This window comes from Idiotropiscis lumnitzeri, chromosome 9, assembly GCF_059441095.1.
Source record: "Idiotropiscis lumnitzeri isolate Australia: NSW breed Sydney's pygmy pipehorse chromosome 9, RoL_Ilum_1.0, whole genome shotgun sequence".
In the NCBI taxonomy this organism is placed as follows: Eukaryota; Metazoa; Chordata; class Actinopteri; order Syngnathiformes; family Syngnathidae; genus Idiotropiscis; species Idiotropiscis lumnitzeri.
In genome coordinates this window covers 22,443,331-22,463,827 of record NC_142399.1, presented here as the reverse complement: position 1 = coordinate 22,463,827, position 20,497 = coordinate 22,443,331, and the positions used below count along the sequence as shown (strand labels likewise).

Genomic DNA, 20,497 nt, shown 5'->3' with positions numbered 1-20,497 from the left:
CATCCCTCCCGACGCTAGCACTAGCACGGCGCTCTCGCTACTCGCGTGCGTCATCAATAAACATCAGCGGGCGCACCCTGATGGCGTCCACATTGTAGCGGGAGACTTTAATAAGGCCAATTTAAAGACTGTACTCCCAGAGTTTCACCAGCATGTCAAGTGCCCGACGAGGGGAGACAACACTCTCGACCATGTGTACTCGAACATCAAGCACGCATACAGAGCCCTCCCACTCGCCCCCCTCGGCCAGTCAGACCACCTGTCCTTGCAGCTCGCACCTGCGTACACCCCTCTCAGGCGCAGATTCAGGCCTACCACAAAGACTGTGAAAACCTGGCGTGACGACGCCATGAGTGAATTACAGGACTGCTTTCATGACACAAACTGGGACCTCTTTGATCATCAGGACCTTGATGTCTACACGCATTGTGTACTGGACTACATCAAGTTCTGCATGGAAACTGTGTCCCAACAAAAGACTATACGGACCTTTCCAAATGCGAAGCCCTGGATGTCCAGCAGGGTTCGCTCTCTCCTCAAGGCCCGTGACGCTGCCTTCAGGTCAGGCGACAAAGCCCAGTACAGGGTGGCTCGTGCTGACCTGAGCAAAGGCATCAAGCTAGCCAAGGCAACCTACAAGGGGAGGCTGGAGGCCCACCTTGCCAGTAACAGACCACGGGAGGTGTGGCAGGGTCTACGGAGCATCACCAACTTCCGTGGCAGCAGCACGACCTCTGTAGACCCGAGTGCATCGCTGGCAGAGGAGCTTAACTGCTTCTTCGCTCGCTTTGACTCGCCCCAACCGTCACACCCCCGCACTTCAAGCTCCAACTCCCCCCCACTCATCGTAGAGGAACACGATGTGAGGCGCGCGTTCCTGGCGGTCAACCCCAGGAAAGCTACTGGACCCGACGGAATACCAGGCAAGGTCCTCAGAGCATGTGCCCACCAACTGTCACATGTTTTCTGCAGGATCTTCAACCGCTCCCTGGCTCAGGCAGTCATCCCCTCCTGCTTGAAAACTTCCACCATTATTCCTGTCCCCAAAAAGTCACCAGCCGTCCACCTGAATGACTACTGTCCTGTTGCTCTCACACCAGTCATTATGAAGTGCTTCGAGAGGCTGGTTCTCCAGCACATCAGGGACTGCCTTCCTCCCACTCTGGACCCCTACCAGTTTGCATATCGGGCTAACAGATCCACTGAGGACGCCATCGACACTGCTCTGCATGTTGTACTGGGCCACCTGGAACAACAGCAGAGCTATGCAAGGATGCTCTTTGTGGACTACAGCTCGGCATTCAACACGATCATCCCAGACATCCTCGTCGCCAAACTGGACACTCTCGGCCTCCCTGCCCTCACACGCATCTGGATTAAGGACTTTCTGACCAACAGACCCCAGACTGTGTTGCTCGGCCCCTACACGTCCTCCACCCTCATGCTGAGCACCGGTTCCCCCCAAGGATGCGTGCTGAGCCCTCTCCTATACGCCCTCTACACCTACGACTGCAGCCCGGCCCACGGCAACAACACCATCGTCAAGTTTGCTGACGACACGACAGTGGTCGGTCTGATCTCGGAAGGTGACGAGACAGCCTACAGAGAGGAGGTAAAGAGACTGACAACTTGGTGCAAGGACAACAGACTGCACCTTAACTCTGCTAAAACAAAGGAGATTGTCGTCGACTTCAGGAGGAACAAGACGCTGCCGCCCCCCCTCTGCATCGAAGGCGTGTGTGTGGAGAGGGTCCACACGTTCAAGTTCCTGGTAGTACAGATCTCCGATGACCTTTCTTGGAGTCACAACACCACAGCAGTGGTAAAGAAGGTCCGCCAACGTCTGCACTTCCTGAGAGTCCTCAGGAAATTCAACCTGGACAGGAAGCTGCTGCTGGCCTTCTACCACTCGTCCATCGAGAGCCTGCTGACGTACTGTGTCTCCACCTGGTACAGCGGCTGCACTAAGGCGGACAGAGTGAGGCTCCAGAGGACAGTCAAAACAGCGCAAAGGATTATTGGCTGCCCTCTCCCCTCGCTGTCGGACATCTACACCGCCCGGTGCCTCAGAAGGGCTCTCAACATCGTCAAAGACAATACCCACCCAAACTCACACTTGTTCGACCTGTTGCCCTCTGGCAGGCGCTACAGATGCATCAAATCAAGGACCAATAGACTGAGAAACAGTTTCTTTTCGAGAGCCATCTCCATACTGAACTCTCACACACACACGAGACCACCCTAACCTTGCAAAACAGCATTGTGATGTGTTTCTATATGCACTATTCAGTACTGAATTCCATTCCTTATTTATTTATCTAATTTATATATTTGTCTGTATTATTGTTGTATTGCACTGGAGAGGGGAGCCCTCTAATCTCGTTGCACACTTGAGTACAATGACAATAAAGGGATTTCTATTCTATTCTATTCTATTAACTATTCAGCCTGTGATGTACTGAATGCAGCTGTGAGCAGGCTACAAACACAGCACCCAAATGCCTTGTTCCTTATCTCTGGTGACTTCAATCATGCTTCTCCTTCCTCCTCTCTGCCTTCATTCACACAATATGTAACCTGCCACACCCGAGACAATAAAATATTGGACCTCTTCTATGCCAACACCAAGAGGCGTACACGTCACTGCCCCTCCCCCCGCTGGGCAAAGCTGACCACAACTTGGTTGCTCTCCTGCCTGTGTACAAACCTCTCGTCCGCAGGCAGCCAGCTGTGACACGCACAGTTCAGCGATGGTCCGGAGAAGCCGAGGAGGCCTTGAAGGACTGTTTCAACACAACTGTGTGGGAGGTATTCAGCGAAGCTCACGGTGAGGACATTAATGGTCTAACAGACACAGTTACAGACTATATTAACTTCTGCATGGAGAACACCATTCCCACCAGGACTGTAAGATGTTTCTCCAACAACAAACCCTGGATCACACCGGACATTAAAGCTCTCCTGAAGGAGAAAAAGAGGGCTTTTGTTTCAGGCGACAAGGACGAGCTGAAGAGAGTGCAGCGTCAGCTGAGAAGGAGGATCCGAGAGGGGAAAAAGTCCTACAGGATGCGGATGGAAGAACAACTGCAGCGGAACAATGCCAGGGACGTCTGGAGGGGCCTGAAGACCATCTCAGGCCACGGACAACCAGGTAAGACCCAGAAGGGGGGGGCTTCAGTGGGCAAATGAGTTGAACCTATTTTTCAATAGGTTTGATCAAATGTCTGACCCCGCTCAGGCTTCCCTGATGCAGCCCCCACCCACCCCTCCTGCCACTGCGAACAAGACCCTCTCTCCCCCTCTCTCACCCCTCTCTCTCTCCACAGGCTCCAGTTCCCAGCCTCATCAGACAACCACCACTTCCTCCTGCTCAGCTTTGTTCCTCACAACATCTCAGGTGAAGAACCAGCTGAGGAAGATGAAGGCGAGGAAGGCGGCAGGCCCAGATGGGATCAGCTCCCAGCTCCTCAAATCCTGCGCAGACCAGCTGTGTGGAATCGTCCAGCACATGTTCAACCTGAGCTTGAAGCTGGGCAGAGTCCCCCAGCTGTGGAAAACATCCTGCCTGGTTCCGGTTCCAAAGACACCCCATCCGAAGGAGCTCAACAACTTCAGACCAGTGGCGCTGACGTCTCATCTGATGAAGACCCTGGAGAGACTGGTCCTCGTCCATCTGCGCCCCCTGGTCAGCTCTTCAATGGACCCACTCCAGTTTGCATACCAGCCTGGCATCAGTGTGGATGATGCCATAATCTACCTGCACCACACTTCACTCTTCCACCTGGAGAAGGCGGGGGGCACGGTGAGGATCATGTTCTTTGACTTCTCAAGTGCTTTCAACACCATCCAGCCCGCCTTATTGGGAGACAAGCTGGAGCAGGCGGGAGTGGCCCACCACCTCATCACATGGATTCACGACTACCTCACAAACCGGCCACAGTACGTGAGAACACAAGACTGTGTGTCTGACGTGCTCCTCTGCAGCACGGGAGCGCCGCAGGGAACTGTGCTGGCTCCCTTCCTGTTCACCCTCTACACCTCGGACTACAAATACAATTCCACAACCTGTCACCTGCAGAAGTTCTCTGATGACTCTGCGATTGTCGGCCTCATCACTGACAATGACGATCGGGAGTACAGAGGGGTTACGCAGGGGTTCGTGGACTGGTGTCAGCAGAACCGCCTCCAAATCAACGCTGGGAAATCCAAAGAGCTGGTGGTGGATTTCCGCAAGCGTCGGCACTCTCCACCTGCACCAGTGAATATCCAGGGAACAGACGTTGAGAGGGTCTCAACTTACAAGTACCTGGGTGTTCATCTGAACAATAAACTGGACTGGAGCGACAACACAGATGCTCTCTATAGGAAGGGTCAGAGCAGACTCTTCCTACTCAGGAGGCTGAGGTCCTTTGGCGTTCGGGGAACACTCCTCAGGAACTTCTATGACTCGGTGGTTTCACCGGTCATCTTCTATGGAGTGGTCTCCTGGGCAGGAGGCATCTCGGGCCGGGACGAAAAGAGACTGAACAAACTAGTGAGGAAGGCCAGCTCTGTCCTGGGCTGCTCCCTGGACTCTGTGGACTCAGTGGGGGGCAGGAGGATGACGGCAAAACTGTCATCAATGCTGGACAAACCAGCCCACCCAATCAATGACACTCTGAGAACACTTTACAGCTCCTTCAGTGACAGACTTTTACACCCTCGCTGTACCAAAGAGAGATTTCGCCGCTCCTTCCTGCCGACTGCTGTCAGACTTTTTAACAAGAACATTGGGTCAGGCCTACAAACAGGAGGGCATTAGTGCAATCTTGCAGTCCTAGGATGCAATATTAACTACTACTGTACTTTCAGCCAAGGGTGTACTTAAACAACGACCAATGATGTATTTTGTTTACCATTACAGTATTCTTATTACAATACTTCTATCACTGTAGTATTTCTACCACTGCAGGATGTTCACTATTACAGTACTTTTATCATTGCAGTACTTTTATAATTGCTGTATTTCCTATCATTGCGGTACTTTTACTATTACAATACTTTCATCATTGCAGTATTTTTCTATCGTTGCAGTACTTTTACCATTACAGTACTTTTATCATTGCAGTATTTTCTATCATTGCAGTACTTTCCTGTCATTTCAGTACTCTCACCATTACAGTACTTTTATCATTGTAATATCTTTATCATTGCAGCATTTTCAATCATTCAGTAGTTTTTATCATTACAGTGTTTCCCCCTCTGTATAATGGACAGGCATTAGGAGTGTTTCCTTACACTAGATACGTTTATACTGTGTATATTTGCATGCTTTTTATGAATGTCTGCTGCTAATGTTATACATTAACGGCTACATTACGCCGCCGACTCTGTGTGATCTATATCTTTGCTGCTGTAACACTTCAAATTTCCCCATTGTGGGACTAATAAAGGACATCTTTATCTTTATCTTTATCTTTATTCAGCAAGCGTTTCCTCAAGTCGCCGGTAAGTCCACCTTAGCCACCCGTTTTTTTTTTGTTTGTTTTGAGTCACGCTAGTTTAGTGGCGCATGCGTAAACCTCGGGTTGTATTTCTTCAATGGGAGGGAGTTTGTGACGAGAAGGGCAGTGATAGGTCGAATTTGCTCCGTTGTTTTTCTTTGGGGTGATCGATAATTTATCGATACCATTTTCTATTGATATCACTCACACAAAACTATCGCGATACATATCGATATCGGATGATCGTCAAAACCCTATGTACAGTATATATCCGATTCATTTTAATAATTTTCTGTACATTTCCCAAGTGTGTACAAGAATGGGTGCACAGACAGCAAGTGTACATAAAGATCTAAGTAAAATTACACATGGGGTAAAACATACTTGATAAAATACATAATGAGCAGGCACAGAGGTGGAGAGAGAGTTGTAGAATACAGATTGAGAGAGTAAACCCCACATTTTGGATCATTTCAATAATCACCTCATCCACCCTGTTTAGGAGTTGTGTCAATTAGTATCACAGTTTAATATATAGTTCTATTTTTACTTTCTGTATCTGGGATGTCTACGTGCTTTTTTGTTTAATACTCAGGTGAATCCAAAATGACAGGGGTTTTACTTTCCTGTTGCTTAGTGAGAGAGACAAACCTAGTTTTTCACTCTCCAGTTGAGAGGTGTGCAGGGGGCACATACGTCATCAATTAATAGTGTGATTGTTAGAAATTGTAAAAGGAGTTTGAAACCTTGTACAGCAGGACAGCATCGACTAAATATCTAAAAACGTTATGCGCGCCTCAAGTTGAGGTAGTTGTCCATGGCGATATATCCATCCACTGGGACTTGGAGGTTGTTCTATAACAGAGGTATTCAATTAAAAGTCACAGAGGTCCACGACTAAATTTTCTTCCAATGAAAAGGTTCGAAGCAAAGTCCAACTTCCCTTAATGTCTAGCCTTTTTATATAGTTTCAATATTTAGTCATTTTCAACAGAGCGCACTTATGTACTAAATATTTAGCAATGTTCCTATAAAACATGTTTGCCAGTCAAACAAATATAAGGCGTTTATTTCACATTCAAGAAAATTTGGATCCAGGAACTTAAGTGCCACTTCCAGAAAAAACAGTAAAATATCTCCTGCAGAAATATATCAAGTCCTAAGCATTGAGTTAACATCTTTTACCTTTTTTTTCTTAAATCAAAGAGTTATCAGCCAAAAAAAAAACGGAAAGCCTTATTATCCAAGTAAAACAGGTCAACATGTTCAGTACACAATCAATAAAAATGGCTGTCCTCATGAAAAACTAATTCAAAATGAGCTTTGACACCTTTTCTTTTGAATATTTTTTTAATTTCTCTTAATGAGAAAAATGAGTTTGTGACTGCCCTGCCAGTGACTTAATTCTGGGTTGCAACAGAATCAGGGCCATTGGGATTTGGTTGATTATTTCACACATCTGGCCTTAGTGTTTTCCTTTAAATAATGTTTGTGCAACCGTATTTAATCTCTCCTTCACAACTTCCCCATCACTGAATGTTTTTTTATGTTTCCCCAAAATCCATGATACTTTTAGTGAACATTCGTTTGCATGCCGCTGGGCTGTAAACGAAAATGTAAACATCTGTTGTACTGCACTCGAAGTTCGATATTTTTGCGTGCGCTCACCTCAAACTTCAGCGGCTAACTTTGCAAAAAAGGGCGGTGCTTTGTTTCGTAGTGGCGCCTCGAAATGTTGCGACGGTTTCGGAGCATATGATGCACACTGGTTTTGAATCGGCTGCAGCCAGAACAAAACTAAATATCTCCGTCCATTCATTTAAAACAATACGCATTGACCTTGCTAACTTTTTAGAAAGGCATACTGTCAGCAGCACTCTCTTCCGGTCTGCTGCGCAATTGGCACTGGATCGTAAACAAAAGATTTGATTGGCTCAAATCAGTGACGCCTTTTCCGTATTAACTAGAATTGCGTTTGCGAATGCGCCCTGAAAAAAAAATCAGCATAGATTGGTCATGGGTCCAGTCCGAACCAGACTGCGGCCCGCCATTTGGTGATGCCTGTTGATATTATGTACGTACACAGAATGATGCTGATGCATCACAAGCAACATCATTGTGGTGGATGCAGTCACCTTCATGCCTCAAAAATTCTCCTCAGTCACTTGGCACAAAAATTGCTCAGTGCCGTACAGCTCAGTGACCAAGAACATGACATCAGGGGCATGCGGGGCACGCTCATTTATGGACGGACGAATCAGCTGGCTTTTCTACACCTCCTTGACTGCATCCAACTCATTCTACATGTTACAAAAATAATTGACATAAATCAGTTAAAGAACTAATAAATGTAAAATGTAAACCTTTTTCAAAGTCAAATCTCAGTTTCAGTGCACAAACACAGATGCACTCATGTGGAAGCGGTGAAAGAGAAGGAAAATACTGGCAAAATAGAGCTCTAAGAGCTGATGTTGATCCATGATCTCACAGTGGCGTTCTGTAGGTGGAGCAAAATAGAATTCCGTTTTGAATTCTGATTACATTGTGGAATAGATGAGTATGTGTTCAAATTATTAATTAAAATATGAATTACCATAGGGGCGGCATGGTGGCCCGACTGGTTAGCACGATGGCCTTACAGTGAGAGACAGCATCGGGTGTGGGTTCAATCCCGTGTGGAGTTTGCATGTTCTCCACGTGCCTGCGTGGTTTTCCTCCGGGTACTCCGGTTTCCTCCCACATTCCAAAAACATGCATGGCAGGCTGATTGAACACTCTAAATTGCCCCTAGGTATGAGTGTGAGTGTGGATGGTTGTTCGTCTCTGTGCCCTGCAATTGGCTGGCAACCAATTCAGGGTGTCCGCCGCCTACTGCCCCTAGATAGTTGGGATAGGCTCCAGCACCCCCCGCGACCCGAGTGAGGAGAAGCGGAACAGAAGATGGATGGATGGATGGATGAATTACTATAAATATATTTAGATATGTTAAAAAAAGTTAAAATATTATTTTAACATAAACATCATAGCGTGGCAGCTACTAAAACCAATACTAGCTCGGGAACACTGGGAGAAAATGGCAGTAATCACAAATTATCATTGAACAAAAATGACCTCAAAATAGGTACTTACAGTGTTTGAAATCTCAAAGACGTAGTTGTATCCTCTTGTAATGTGACCGATTGAGAGTCTCCTTTTCTAGTGAGGACTGAGTGATTGCTTGCATCGAGCGATTGCTTAAAAACACTGAGAATGTTCAAAACATAACGCACGAAAAATGAAAAGAAACACGCTGGCTAATTGTAGCCATTCGCAGCTAAAACCGCTATAATCGAACTAGAGCAATAGTACCATCATATGATATGAGGGAATGAAAGTGAAAATAAATCACACCAAGCCGATTCTAAAAAATGATTAACAGAACATTCCACTGCACTTCAGTATCAATATAACACCAAAGTGAATTTACCTCAACAGATATGCGGCTGTATATACGACGGTACATTAGCGATCTAATAAACTGTGGGTACAGATTAGTAAACTGTGGGAACAAATTACTTAACAGTGGGTACAGATTAGTAAACTGTGGGAACAGATTAATAAACTGTGGGAACAGATTACTAAACTGTGGGTACAGATTATTAATCTGTGGGACAGATTACTAAACTGTGGGAAAAGATTAGCAAAAAATATTTTTCTCTCATACTCTGGCACCAGAGGGGCTCCGTACTTTTAAGTTTAGCATGTTCCTTCTCTGTCAGATGGGTCTCCTGCAAAAATACCACCACAGCTTCTTTTTTTTCTTCATTTTACTCAATCGTGCTCCTTTTGGTTGGGTTCAGTATTATACGAGACTACTCTAATGCTATTTTTGGACGCCATTGTCCTTCGGACCTAGTGACATTTGACTCATTCTCCCTTTCATATGTAACATCCTTTTGCTACGAAAACAACACTGAACTATATATAATGTTGAACAAACAACAAAACAAACGTCCTTATGTTGAGGTCTGAATGTTTACCTTGTTTGAACCCTGGCTTTCAGTCCGCACTGAGGGACGTCTTCTGCACTCAAGGTGCAGAGGGCCTTTGCTATTTAGAACATAGATTTGCAATTTAAGTGCTACTCCGACATTCTTTGCTTGTGAGGATATGCATTTGAAAAAAGAACACCGGATAAAACGCTGCAACCTGAAGTAAACTGAAAGCACAAGCTCACCTCTGTTGTTCGGAACGGTTTACCGCTCCTTAATTGCTTGACATTATCAAATGTTCGCCTTTTCATCAAGCATCACTATTTTTCCGGAAAGCTTGCATTTGTTTATATCCAATTGGAATATCTGTTGCAGATTTTTGGTACAACTTGACTGTCCTTGTGGTGTTGGCAAAAGGTTGGACCCAAATGCAGGGAGGCAAGGCAGTTATGATTGGGCCTAATGAAGCCGGTCTTCAGAGTGCGTCTCGAGTAAAAAGTGGGCATGCCAACGGAAGCCCCAATTTGGAGTGGGTGTCCGTACTCCCAAAAAAAATCATGTGCCCGTTAACAAACTAGGCCTCGGTTTGTGCGGATGACATCATTGGTGCGTTGTATGTATCGCTGCCTCATAACACTAGGGAACTCAGCCACTTGGCAGGTGTTGTTGCAGTTTGTTGTAAGCTTAAAGTTAATTGGCAAGTGAAGTAGTCACACTGTACGTTAGAAAATAAAAATACTTGGTGGGCTCTCGCACTTCCGCCTCGACCGACCACGGCATGGGGGCTGGCCCTCCGGCTCACCATCGGCTTTTGACGCGGGCCGCTGGAGTGCAGCAGTACTTGTGTCAGTTTAGCGTCGTCTTTATGTGTGACTGTTGCATCACACGCAAATGCCCATTTGGCACAGGTGGTAGCGCGTTGCGCTGTTAGTAATGTGGTACGCATTCAGTTCTATTAATAATTTTGACAGTTATAAACATACTTATTTAAGGTTATTCGCAGAGTTGGACATTCCATGAGACAGTCACTTGTTGATGGACACCAGTTTTGCTGACGAGTGACGGCACTGGAAGAGCCATATTTTTATAACCCCTTTAATTGTGAGGTCTATATGTTGTATTTAATAACTGTTCAATGTTTTGTTCATATACACAACTGTTTCAACACCCTTTCCCAGCATTCCCAATTCCTATATAATCACGTGGTGTGTTTATGCTAGGTACTCCCACAAACTGTTTTCAACCAAATCCCATTATTTGAATTTTCCATGTGATACCGATTTTTATTTTTTATCATGGAAGAAATGCCTTTGTGGCTGCAAGCAAGTTTTTGGTTCACAATACATGAATTTAGTGACACTATATAACTTGATCCATTTTTAGTCGATCTAGGACTGGAGCAGAGTCATACTGCACACTCTAAATTGCCCTTATGTATGAGTGTGAGCGTGGATGGTTGTTCGTCTCTGTGTGCCCTGTGGCAGTTCAGGGTGTCACCCGCCTACTGCGCGAAGATAGCTGGGATAGGCTCCAGCACTCCCCGCGACCCTAGTGAGGAGAAGCGGTACAGATAATGGATGGATGGATGGATATACATAAAGCTTACTGTTTGATGACGCCAAAGAGCAAATGAAGCAATAAGAAGCTCTGAACCATGTGCAAACCAATTGAGTGGAAAGTCTCAATAATTCATTACACTTCATTTTGCCATATTGGGACATTCTTTTATAATAATTTAAAAGCATTTTCAAGATTTAATCTGCTATACTTTCCACTGTTTAACAGGTGTCGTTAAGCGAGCCAACGTGAATGAAAATCCATGGTCTGTGCCTATATGGGGTCTTGACCGATGAACAATTCAGCTTACGAAAGGACACCTGGAACGCATTGGGTACATATCTTGGGGACTTATAAAAGAAAGCAAATCTAGCAAGAGATTAACTCCATGTAAGATGCTCATTTCCTCATTCTCTTGTAAGTGAGCGAAGGAGAGGCTAATCCTTGTGATATTTCCAGATGTTGAAGTTGGGATAAGTAGAGATGTCCACATACATTTTGGTGATGATTGATTGCTTTTTTTTTGGACATTACGAACAACCCTATTACAATGATTTTGAATGGACAATTTGTCTAGAGTTCCTCCAATATAAAGTGCTTTAACCGTGTGACAGACCCTGATCATCATTGTTTCATATCGTCACATTGGCCCACGTCCTTATATAAAGAACTTTGGCTTAACCACCTGTGAGGTGCATTAGCTCCACTTGATTTCACTCTAGAAACCACATCATAGTTCATAATTACTTTATTGTAATTCAAAAAGTTTAAAAAATTAAAAAAATTATTTCATAATAATGGTTGTAGAGTCAGCCGAATTGTAATCTGCTACTGGTGAATCCTTTTTCGTTGTGTTCTTGCACTTATCCTCTCAGAGACACTTTCAGCTGCTCATACATCATCTGGTCCTGCAAAGAAATACGTGTGAAGTCACTACATGTTAGGGCTGTTCAGTTATTGAAAAAAATCTTAATCACAATTATTTTAGTAATAATTGAAATCATGATTATGCAAACTATTTTTGGGGAACAAAAAACAAAAAAATATAAATGATACAATATTCAGACAAATCAAATTAATTTTATCATAAAATAATAAAAAAAAGGTGCAAATGTATACATTTGAGTATAGTTTCCTTGTGTCAAGAATTAGGCCAGTGGATTTTACTTGGTACTCTATATATTGCCAGAGGACTATTGCAACATTTGAATAAACAATTTCAATAGAAGGCTCACATTTTAAACTATAGTATTAGACATTGTAAAATGAGTACTATTTTAACCATGTTACATGGACTGAATATAATATATATTTTACAATTGTGCCAATTTTCGAATCATTGAGTGTAATAATCGTAATTGTAATTGAATTTCTATTAATTGCACAGCCTGTTGCACCATGTTTTTTTAAGGATTTCAGCCCAATGTTGCTTTCACACCATATTCATTAATTCAAGAGATACATTTAATAAAGCTAACTAAACAGAAACCAATGAAACTTAAGTGGTCATGTGGTGTAGTGTACCACAGCAGGTTTATTTTGGGTTGCTGAAGCACACTTCTCTCTCTTTTTCAAAATTTTGACAATTTTACCCCTTTTTTCAACGAATGACTATCGGCTTTAAATATCGGTTATTGGCCTCCATGACTACTAATAATTGGTATCAACCCAGAAAAAAGCATATACATTAATATACAATTAAAAGATGTGGAATACAAAAAAAAAGTGTGTCAATGTAGATCTCTAAGGCAAAAACTCTGGCGTGGAGGAATTCATAAGGCCATAGAGAACAACTCCTGTATGGCTTTATGGACATTCTCGTGCACCATCAACATTCTTGACCGTAACTTGAAATGTTGTGAGTCGGTGGCAAGAATACTTCAAAGACTTCCTCAATTCCACTGACATGTCTTTCTATGCAGAACCATTCTGAGGACTCCAAGGCAGGCTCTCCCATGTCGGGGGTTGATGACACAGAGGCGGTTAAAAAGCTCCTTTGTGGCAGGAGCCTGGGGTTGGATGAGAGCCACCAGGAGTTCCTAAAGTCTTTGGATATTGTAGGGCTGTCCAGGTTGACAAGCCTCTGCAACATCGTATGGGTATCAGAGAATTTGTCTCTGGATTGGCAGATAAAGGACTGGAGCGTGTGTTCCAAACACACACCTCAGCCTCTTTGTTCTTGTTCTTTTACTGTGTGCTGTCTAGAAGCTACATTATCTGGCAACAGCCAAAAAAAGGTGCTGCCAGATTACATTGCTCCTTGGTGAGTTGACATATTTGTCACGAGTCACTAGACAACAAGAGGTGTTTGGTTCATTCATGTATATTAAAAAAATTATACATAAATCAACCGCATTTGGGTTTTTGTGCTTAATAAAGCACAAGAATATTTCATCCTTTCATCATGAGTCCATCCGTCAATCCAATTTGAATACGACTATCACAGCAAGGGGCCAAGTGTCTTGCAGTGCTATGTCAGTACATGTGTGTATGTAATTCTCAATGGGAGTTCAAGACACAAAGTCACTTTAGAAGTTGGCAACATGGCAAACGACAACAAAACCAGACCCTCCGTGCTTTATTTAAGATGTTGTTGTGATGCATCTAACTTTAGAAGCAGTATTATATTCTGTACTTATTGGACAACTCTGGATTGTTATACAGTCCCTTTAATTGATTTGGGGATGGTTAGAATGTTTTCTTTTTTGTTTATTTTTACTACACAATGCTGACTGTAACCTTTTTTTTTAATCCTGCACACAACAAATACACCATAAAAAATCTTAAAACAAATGAAAACTAAATATGTATGCTGCAAAAAATTCAAATTCACAATTTAAAAGAACAAAACTTGAAACAAAATATGTTTGGAACTATGCCCCAAGCACACAGTGTTTCACTCCCTTAGTTCAGAAGGGTTATTCAGTGTGCCCCAGAAAAGGTAGCGCCGGAGTGCTCTCTAGACAGAGCGTCAGGCCGCACAGATGGAAACAGATCAAGCACGAGTTGTGGATTGGTTTATAACATTGGGTGCTTTCAGAAATAAATGGGAGGGGAACAAGATCTGCCTGAGCACAGACACGGTAGTGTTTGGGCGTCTGATTAACTCATTCACTACCAGCTTAGTAAAAAAAATGAATCTTTGACATCTTTATCCGTCAATGGCAGAAAATGAATTAACACTAACACTCTAAAATCAATGAATCCAAAACTAATCTAACCCTGGTGAAGTACCAGACCTGTTGTTACTATGAGGGTTGGACTTTGCCAAAGCTGCCCCTTTTCACCTATTATATTCATAACCTTTATGGACATAATTTCTCCGCAAAGTCAAGGTGTTAAGTGTCTCCAGTTTGGTGACCTCAGTGCAATGTCTCTGCTTTTTGCAGATGATCATTTCCTCACCTATGGTCACAAGCTATGGGTCGTGACCGAAAGAACAAAAATGCGGATACAAGCGGCCAAAATGAGTTAGGCGTCCGAGCTCTCCCTTAGAGACAGGGTAAGGAGCTCGTTCACCCGGGATAGTAACAGATAGAGCCACTGCTCCTCCACGTCGAGAGGAGGCAGTGAGGTGGCTCAGGCCTCCAATGAAGATACCCCTTGACGCCCCCATTGTGAGGCCTTCCGGTCACTTCCCAGTGGCAGGTGGCCCCAGGGACAATCCAGGACTCGCTGGAGGAAGTGACAGGGCAGAGAGAAGTCAGTGGTTTCCTGTTTAAGGAGCAGTCCCTACGACCAGATTTTGGATAAGTGGAAGAAAATGAATGGATGGGTCACGTGAGGGGAATCTAGGAAATAGCAACATGCTCAATGCGCTCCCGTCTTCCATCTGTGAATTTGAGAGTTTTCCACAAAATACTCTTCATAAATATTCGCTCTTCTTTTGAATAAAGGGTAGTTGTACTCGGTGGTGTAAGCGACATATTGAACAGGGCAAGCGGAGTGCGCAAACACATTTGAAAACAACCACAGTCACGGATGCTAACCCTGCTAATCCTGCATGTTAAAGCTAACGCGAAAAACGATGACAGGAATCTCCGCACAGAAATTACGAAAATGAGAGCAACTTTGAACAAAGTGGAGAGCGAAGTGACTTTGATTACATCGGACAAGACAGCAAACTCGTATGGAAGAAGTTGAGAGCCCCAGCGTGGAGGAGAGCAATGCTACTTGAGCTGATGACACCAACGAGCTGCGGTGTAAAGCGGAGCAACTGTGGAGCCGTGTTGACGACCATGAAAATCGAACCCGACGGAAGAATATCAAGCTGGTTGGATTGAAGGAAGGAAAGGAAGCGGGCAACAACAATGAATGACTATGTGAAGAAGATACTTCATGATGGACTGGGGTTGCAGGGGGATATGTACGAGACTGAGTGGAGCCATAGAAGTGGTGGACCGCGACCCGACAAAGATTAACCTCTGAGGATAATCTGGGTGAGGTTTTTATGACACTCAACCCACCACAAAGTGTTGGCAGTTGCAAAGATACGAGTAATACAGACGGAGGATTGCACGCTTTCAATCTTCGAGGACGTGACCAACGAGCAGTCAGACTTATGGAGGCAGTTCTCCCTCCTGATGACGGAGCTATGGGAGCACCAAGTGAAGCACAATCTTGCACTCTCAGCCATCCTCAGATTCATGTGGAAGGAGAAGGGATGGAGCTTTACCGACCCGAAGAAAACGGAGGACTTTGTTCAGAAAAATATTCGCACTACGGCGAATAATTGACTGAGCTTGGAGAACAATTGACTGAGTTACAGTGAGTGCCCAGGATGGCGAGTTCAACTTTATTTTGAGGACAAGACGGAGACTGGCTGCTGCTGGGATTGGACAAATGGACTGGGGAGTGGAAAGAGCTGTTTTGGAGACCTACACGGACCGGAATCGCATTAAAATAAGATTTTGTGACGCTACCATGTTTATTTTGGAGGCAATGCTCTTTGAGTTGATGTTTCTTGTTGTTTTGGGATGTGGCTGGGGTAATTTTTGTTTTTATTGCGGTCAAGACTGGCATAAAGTATCACTATGTTATATTGTATTAATAAGGGGAAGTGTCATGGACAAATGCTGTGTGCAATGTGTTTACATGGATGGAACATAATGGATAGTCAGCATATTAATATAGTTACCTGGAATATCATTGGCCATGGTACTCCAATTTTAATGAAAAAAACTGCAAATGTATCTCAAGTCAAAGAAAGCAGACATTGCATATATTCAGGAAACACTAAGGGGGACCTTAAAAATGAAACGTGATTGGGTAGGTCAAGTCTTTCATAATTCTGTGTCGAATAAGAGTTGTGGGTTGATCATCAACAAAATGTCAACGAAAAGCTGAATTTTGTGGTTTTAGATCAATCGAGAGACTCTGACGGGCAAATTCTGATTGTGATAGCATTCATTGATGTGGTTTAGGTATTTCTTTGTCACCTATATGCACCAAACAAAGAAAATACGACATTTTTTCAAGAGGTTGGTGAAAGATTGGCAAATACAGAGGGTAATATTATCTAGCGGGGTTTATACTTTAGATCAGTGGTCCCCAAACTACGGCCCGCGGGCCGGATACGGCCCGCCTCCACATTTGGTCCGGCCCCCTGAACAATACCAGAAAGCATATTGATTTTTTTTTTTCATATGTGTATTTGTATTTGATAATAAAGTTGGACTTTTGCAATAAAATGTTCCTTAGTTATGAACTATTTTCATTATTAACAATATAACGTGACATTCTGTTACGACCTTCTGCAGTCTGTGCCCCTATCTGGCAACCCCCAGAAAAAAAAATCCTAAACACGCCCCTCTCAAAGAGAGAGCGGAATGATGGTGAAAAGATTAGGTACGAGAAAAATTGATTCAAAATGCAGGGCATTTAACCTGCAGTGGACAAACGATTATTTTTTTGTTCAATGCAAAGAAAGTTGTGTAGTTTGATCTGTCAAGAGGCGGTGGAGGTATTCAAAGAATACGATCTGCGACAACACGATGAATCCCGTCACCAAGACAAGTATGATAGCTTGCAAGGCCAAATGCGAGCAGACAAACTCTCAAAGCTAAAAAGTGGACTGTTAGCTCAGCAGTATATATTTGTACGCCAAGCTCAGCTGAACCAGTCATCTGTTCGGGACAGCTTTCGGGTTGCTCAACTGATAGCAAGCAGTGGTAAACCTTTCACTGAGGGAGAGTTTGTCAAGAAATGCATGAACGCTGTCGCGGAGGAGGTGTGTCCCATGAAGAAAGATGTCTTTAATGCCGTGAGTCTATCAGCGAGTACAATCACCAGACGCATTGAAGAAATCGGGGGTAATGTATATTCCCAGCTGCAGCAGAAGACAAAAGAATTAGAATTTTTTTCATTAGCACTGGATGAGAGCACAGACGTGCAGGACACTGCGCAGCTGCTCATTTTTATTCGTAGAGTTAGTGCAAACTTTGAGATGTGCGAGGAGCTGGCAGCACTCCAAAGTCTGAAAGGGACTACGACGGGGGAGGATATTTTCGGCAAATTGTACCAAACCATGGAACTTGGACCTATTAAGACTGTGCACGGCACAACAGAAAGTTTATGTTCCATGGACTTTTTTTTTCTGTGAAGAACCTAGAGATGTTTTTTTGGTTATTATTTATTTAATTAATAGTGTTATTTATTTTCTGACTTTTGTTCTGTAAAGAATCCAGAAAGGGTTATTTGATTGTGGCTTTCTGGAAAACAATACATTTTTAAATTTAGGCACTCCTGCAATCATCACACTTTTTCTGTTACAAACTGACCCCGGCCCCTCATCAGAGAAGGGAAAAGTTATGTGGCCCTCACAGGAAAAAGTTTGGGGACTCCTGCTTTAGATGATCATATTGATCGGAGTATGTTTTGGCAAGGGACGCCCCTAAATGACAGATCAGTCCACACATTGAAGGAAAACCTTGATCTTGTGGATATATGAAGACTTGCGAACCAAAAAGAAAGAGTACACATTTTACTCTCATTCACATAAATCCTATTAGCGAATAGATTCTCTTGTAGCGGGCTCGCTAGTAGATATGGTGACTGATTGTAGCATAGGGGTCATCGCCATTATTGATCACGCACCGGTGCAATTACGTATAGATTTGCATGCTAAAATACATCGGACTGGGAGATGGAGCATGAACACTAGCTTACTACACAACAAAGCATTTGTTACGAAACTTCGGGATGATATTATAATGTCTTTGGACATTAACTAGGGGACCTCTGAAAGACCGACTACTGTCTGGGATACATTAAAAGCATTCGTTAGAGGGAAGTATCTTATACCTCGTGGAAGAAAAAGGACAACAGGAAGAGGGTACAGCATTTGGAAATAGAAATAGGTAAATTGGAGAAACAATTGGCTGATATATTTAAGAATATTTGTCAATTTAAATTTTAATTACATGAAATATATAACAAGAAACATGAATATTCCTTGTTTAGACTGAAAATGCGCTTCTATGAAAATGGCAGAGGATGGGTAAGAACTATTTCAACTGGATGACATACAGCCAAGTTATCCTATTCTACTATTGATATTTTACCTTTTTTGACACAGATGGTCGAACCTTTCTAAAAGCATCTTCCACGTTCTTTTTGCTCACTCTGATATCAGCCACAGGTCCAGAGGAGAATGTGTGACCTGTGTGAAACAAAATCACTCACATTTTTTAAATAGGATTAAGTTACTATCCCTCTTTTCTTCCTTATCATAATTTACAAACTATAATATAGAATAGGCCCTGAGGATGTCAAATATTTGGACATTCAGATATCCTACAGAAAACTCCAACTAATGAAGCATTTGGATAAAATTTCTTTGTTTAAAGAACAATTATGGATACACAAGAGATAATTGGACATCACTTAATAAAGAACATACACTTCGTTCTTATTTTTAGATTAAAAAAAAAAGATCCTTAAATTCAAACTGTCCACAGCAGCATAGCAACAAACTGTATTTTTCTGTCCAGAAACATTAGTTGGGCAGATTTAGGGCAGAGAGATTAAGTGACATCAGAAACAAAGAGCGATCTTGACAGCTAAAACAGCACATTTGAATATGCCTGTTTTGTTTAAAATTGATCAGTAGGAACTACAACTCTGACAGACTATCATCATCAAAAGTCTACAAAGTCATTTTTGCCTATTAAACGGCCTTTGAAAAGTAGTCAGATGGCTACTCGTCGCGAACACTCGAAACAGGTGCCGCATTCTACAATTCCAGTGTAATTATTTAGACTTTTTATTGCGTTGTTGACTAGCTACCGAACATGATTTTAGGATGACGTGTTGATGTTGGTGGCAATAGTTTGTGATGGCAATATAAACTTGGTTCCATTTCCAGTCGGGAAGACAAGTCAAGTGTGCTGCCACAAGCAACTTTCAAAATAAATGCCTATTCAGGCACTGATGTTCGTATATTACTGAATTTGTCCCGACATTATTTTGAAATTGGCCTTCTTACTATTGGTATGGTTGGTTCAATTGCCTTCCCAACCATGCACACCAAATATCCGGGTATCCGAGGTGGAAAAAAAAGAGAATTTTTTTTTTCTTAAATAGAGGTACTCGAATTACTCGAAGACTTGTTTCACCCCTAATATGGGTCCGTGAAGGATCATTGTGAAGTCTAAAAGTTAATTTAATAGCCAAATGGAAAGGCGGCCATCGTCAATGAAAATATACTTAAAGTATAAAAACGCTTAAAGGACTTTGTTTGACAAACTGCCATCATAAAGTAGAATTAACAAGACTGGTGTTACCAGAAGAAGAAGTATGTATACACTGGGACTTCAGGTAGGCCTTCAGAGCATGAACTGATGCTTCTCTCACTAACGCAGTCAGGTCAGCACCACTGTAACAAATATATACATTCAATTAGAATAAATTAACAGACAGGCAGGTAGATACACTGATTTAGGACGTAATCAGGAATTCTGAATCAAATAGAGGCCAAAGAAACTACATTTGATGCCACAAGGAACATTAGGTTAGGGACAGAAAGTCAAAAGCCACTTTTCCATTACAGTTTCCAGAATGGCCTAAGACCACAATGCACCGGCCTCACTTGGCCCGGCCTTGGTTGCTTTTTCCATTAAAACAGGAGCAGGATATATATATATATATATATATATATATATATATATATATATATATATATATATAAATATATAGAATTAGAATTAGAATTCCCTTTATTGTCATTGTACTCAAGAGTGCAACGAGATTAGAGAGCTCCCCTCTCCAGTGCAATACAACAATAATACAGACAAATATATAAATTAGATAAATAAGAGAGTGCAATGGAAAATAATACTGAAGGGTATATAAAAACACATCACGATGCTGTTCTGCAAGGTAAGGGTGGTCTCGTGTTTGTGTGAGAGTTCAGAATAGAGATGGCTCTCGGAAAGAAACTGTTTCTCAGTCTATTGGTCCTCGATTTGATGCATTTGTAGCGCCTGC

The 20,497-nt window shown here is 42.9% G+C and overlaps 2 protein-coding genes across 5 annotated transcripts in view; one reads left to right on the top strand and one right to left on the bottom strand.

Annotated features, from left to right (window-relative positions):
- aprt (adenine phosphoribosyltransferase) overlaps positions 1-16,701 on the top strand; it is a 157,518-nt gene extending 140,817 nt beyond the window's left edge. Inside the window, exon 6 of one of the 2 annotated variants that reach the window (XM_088304138.1) lies at positions 12,934-16,701. In XM_088304138.1, the coding sequence (XP_088160264.1) occupies positions 12,934-12,944 (11 nt within the window). In that variant the 3' untranslated portion in view covers positions 12,945-16,701. Of the gene's footprint in view, positions 1-11,239; positions 11,323-12,933 lie in introns of those variants that run through there. The other variant, XM_088304133.1, reaches the window with a different exon arrangement.
- The window catches only part of nvl (nuclear VCP like), a 127,280-nt gene continuing 118,524 nt past the window's right edge, over positions 11,742-20,497 (bottom strand). For all 3 annotated transcript variants that reach the window (XM_088304114.1, XM_088304115.1, XM_088304113.1), the window contains 3 exons: positions 19,795-19,886; positions 18,574-18,671; positions 11,742-11,919 (listed from right to left, as the gene is read on the bottom strand). In XM_088304114.1, the coding sequence (XP_088160240.1) occupies positions 11,875-11,919; positions 18,574-18,671; positions 19,795-19,886 (235 nt within the window). In that variant the 3' untranslated portion in view covers positions 11,742-11,874. The remainder of the gene's footprint in view (positions 11,920-18,573; positions 18,672-19,794; positions 19,887-20,497) is intronic.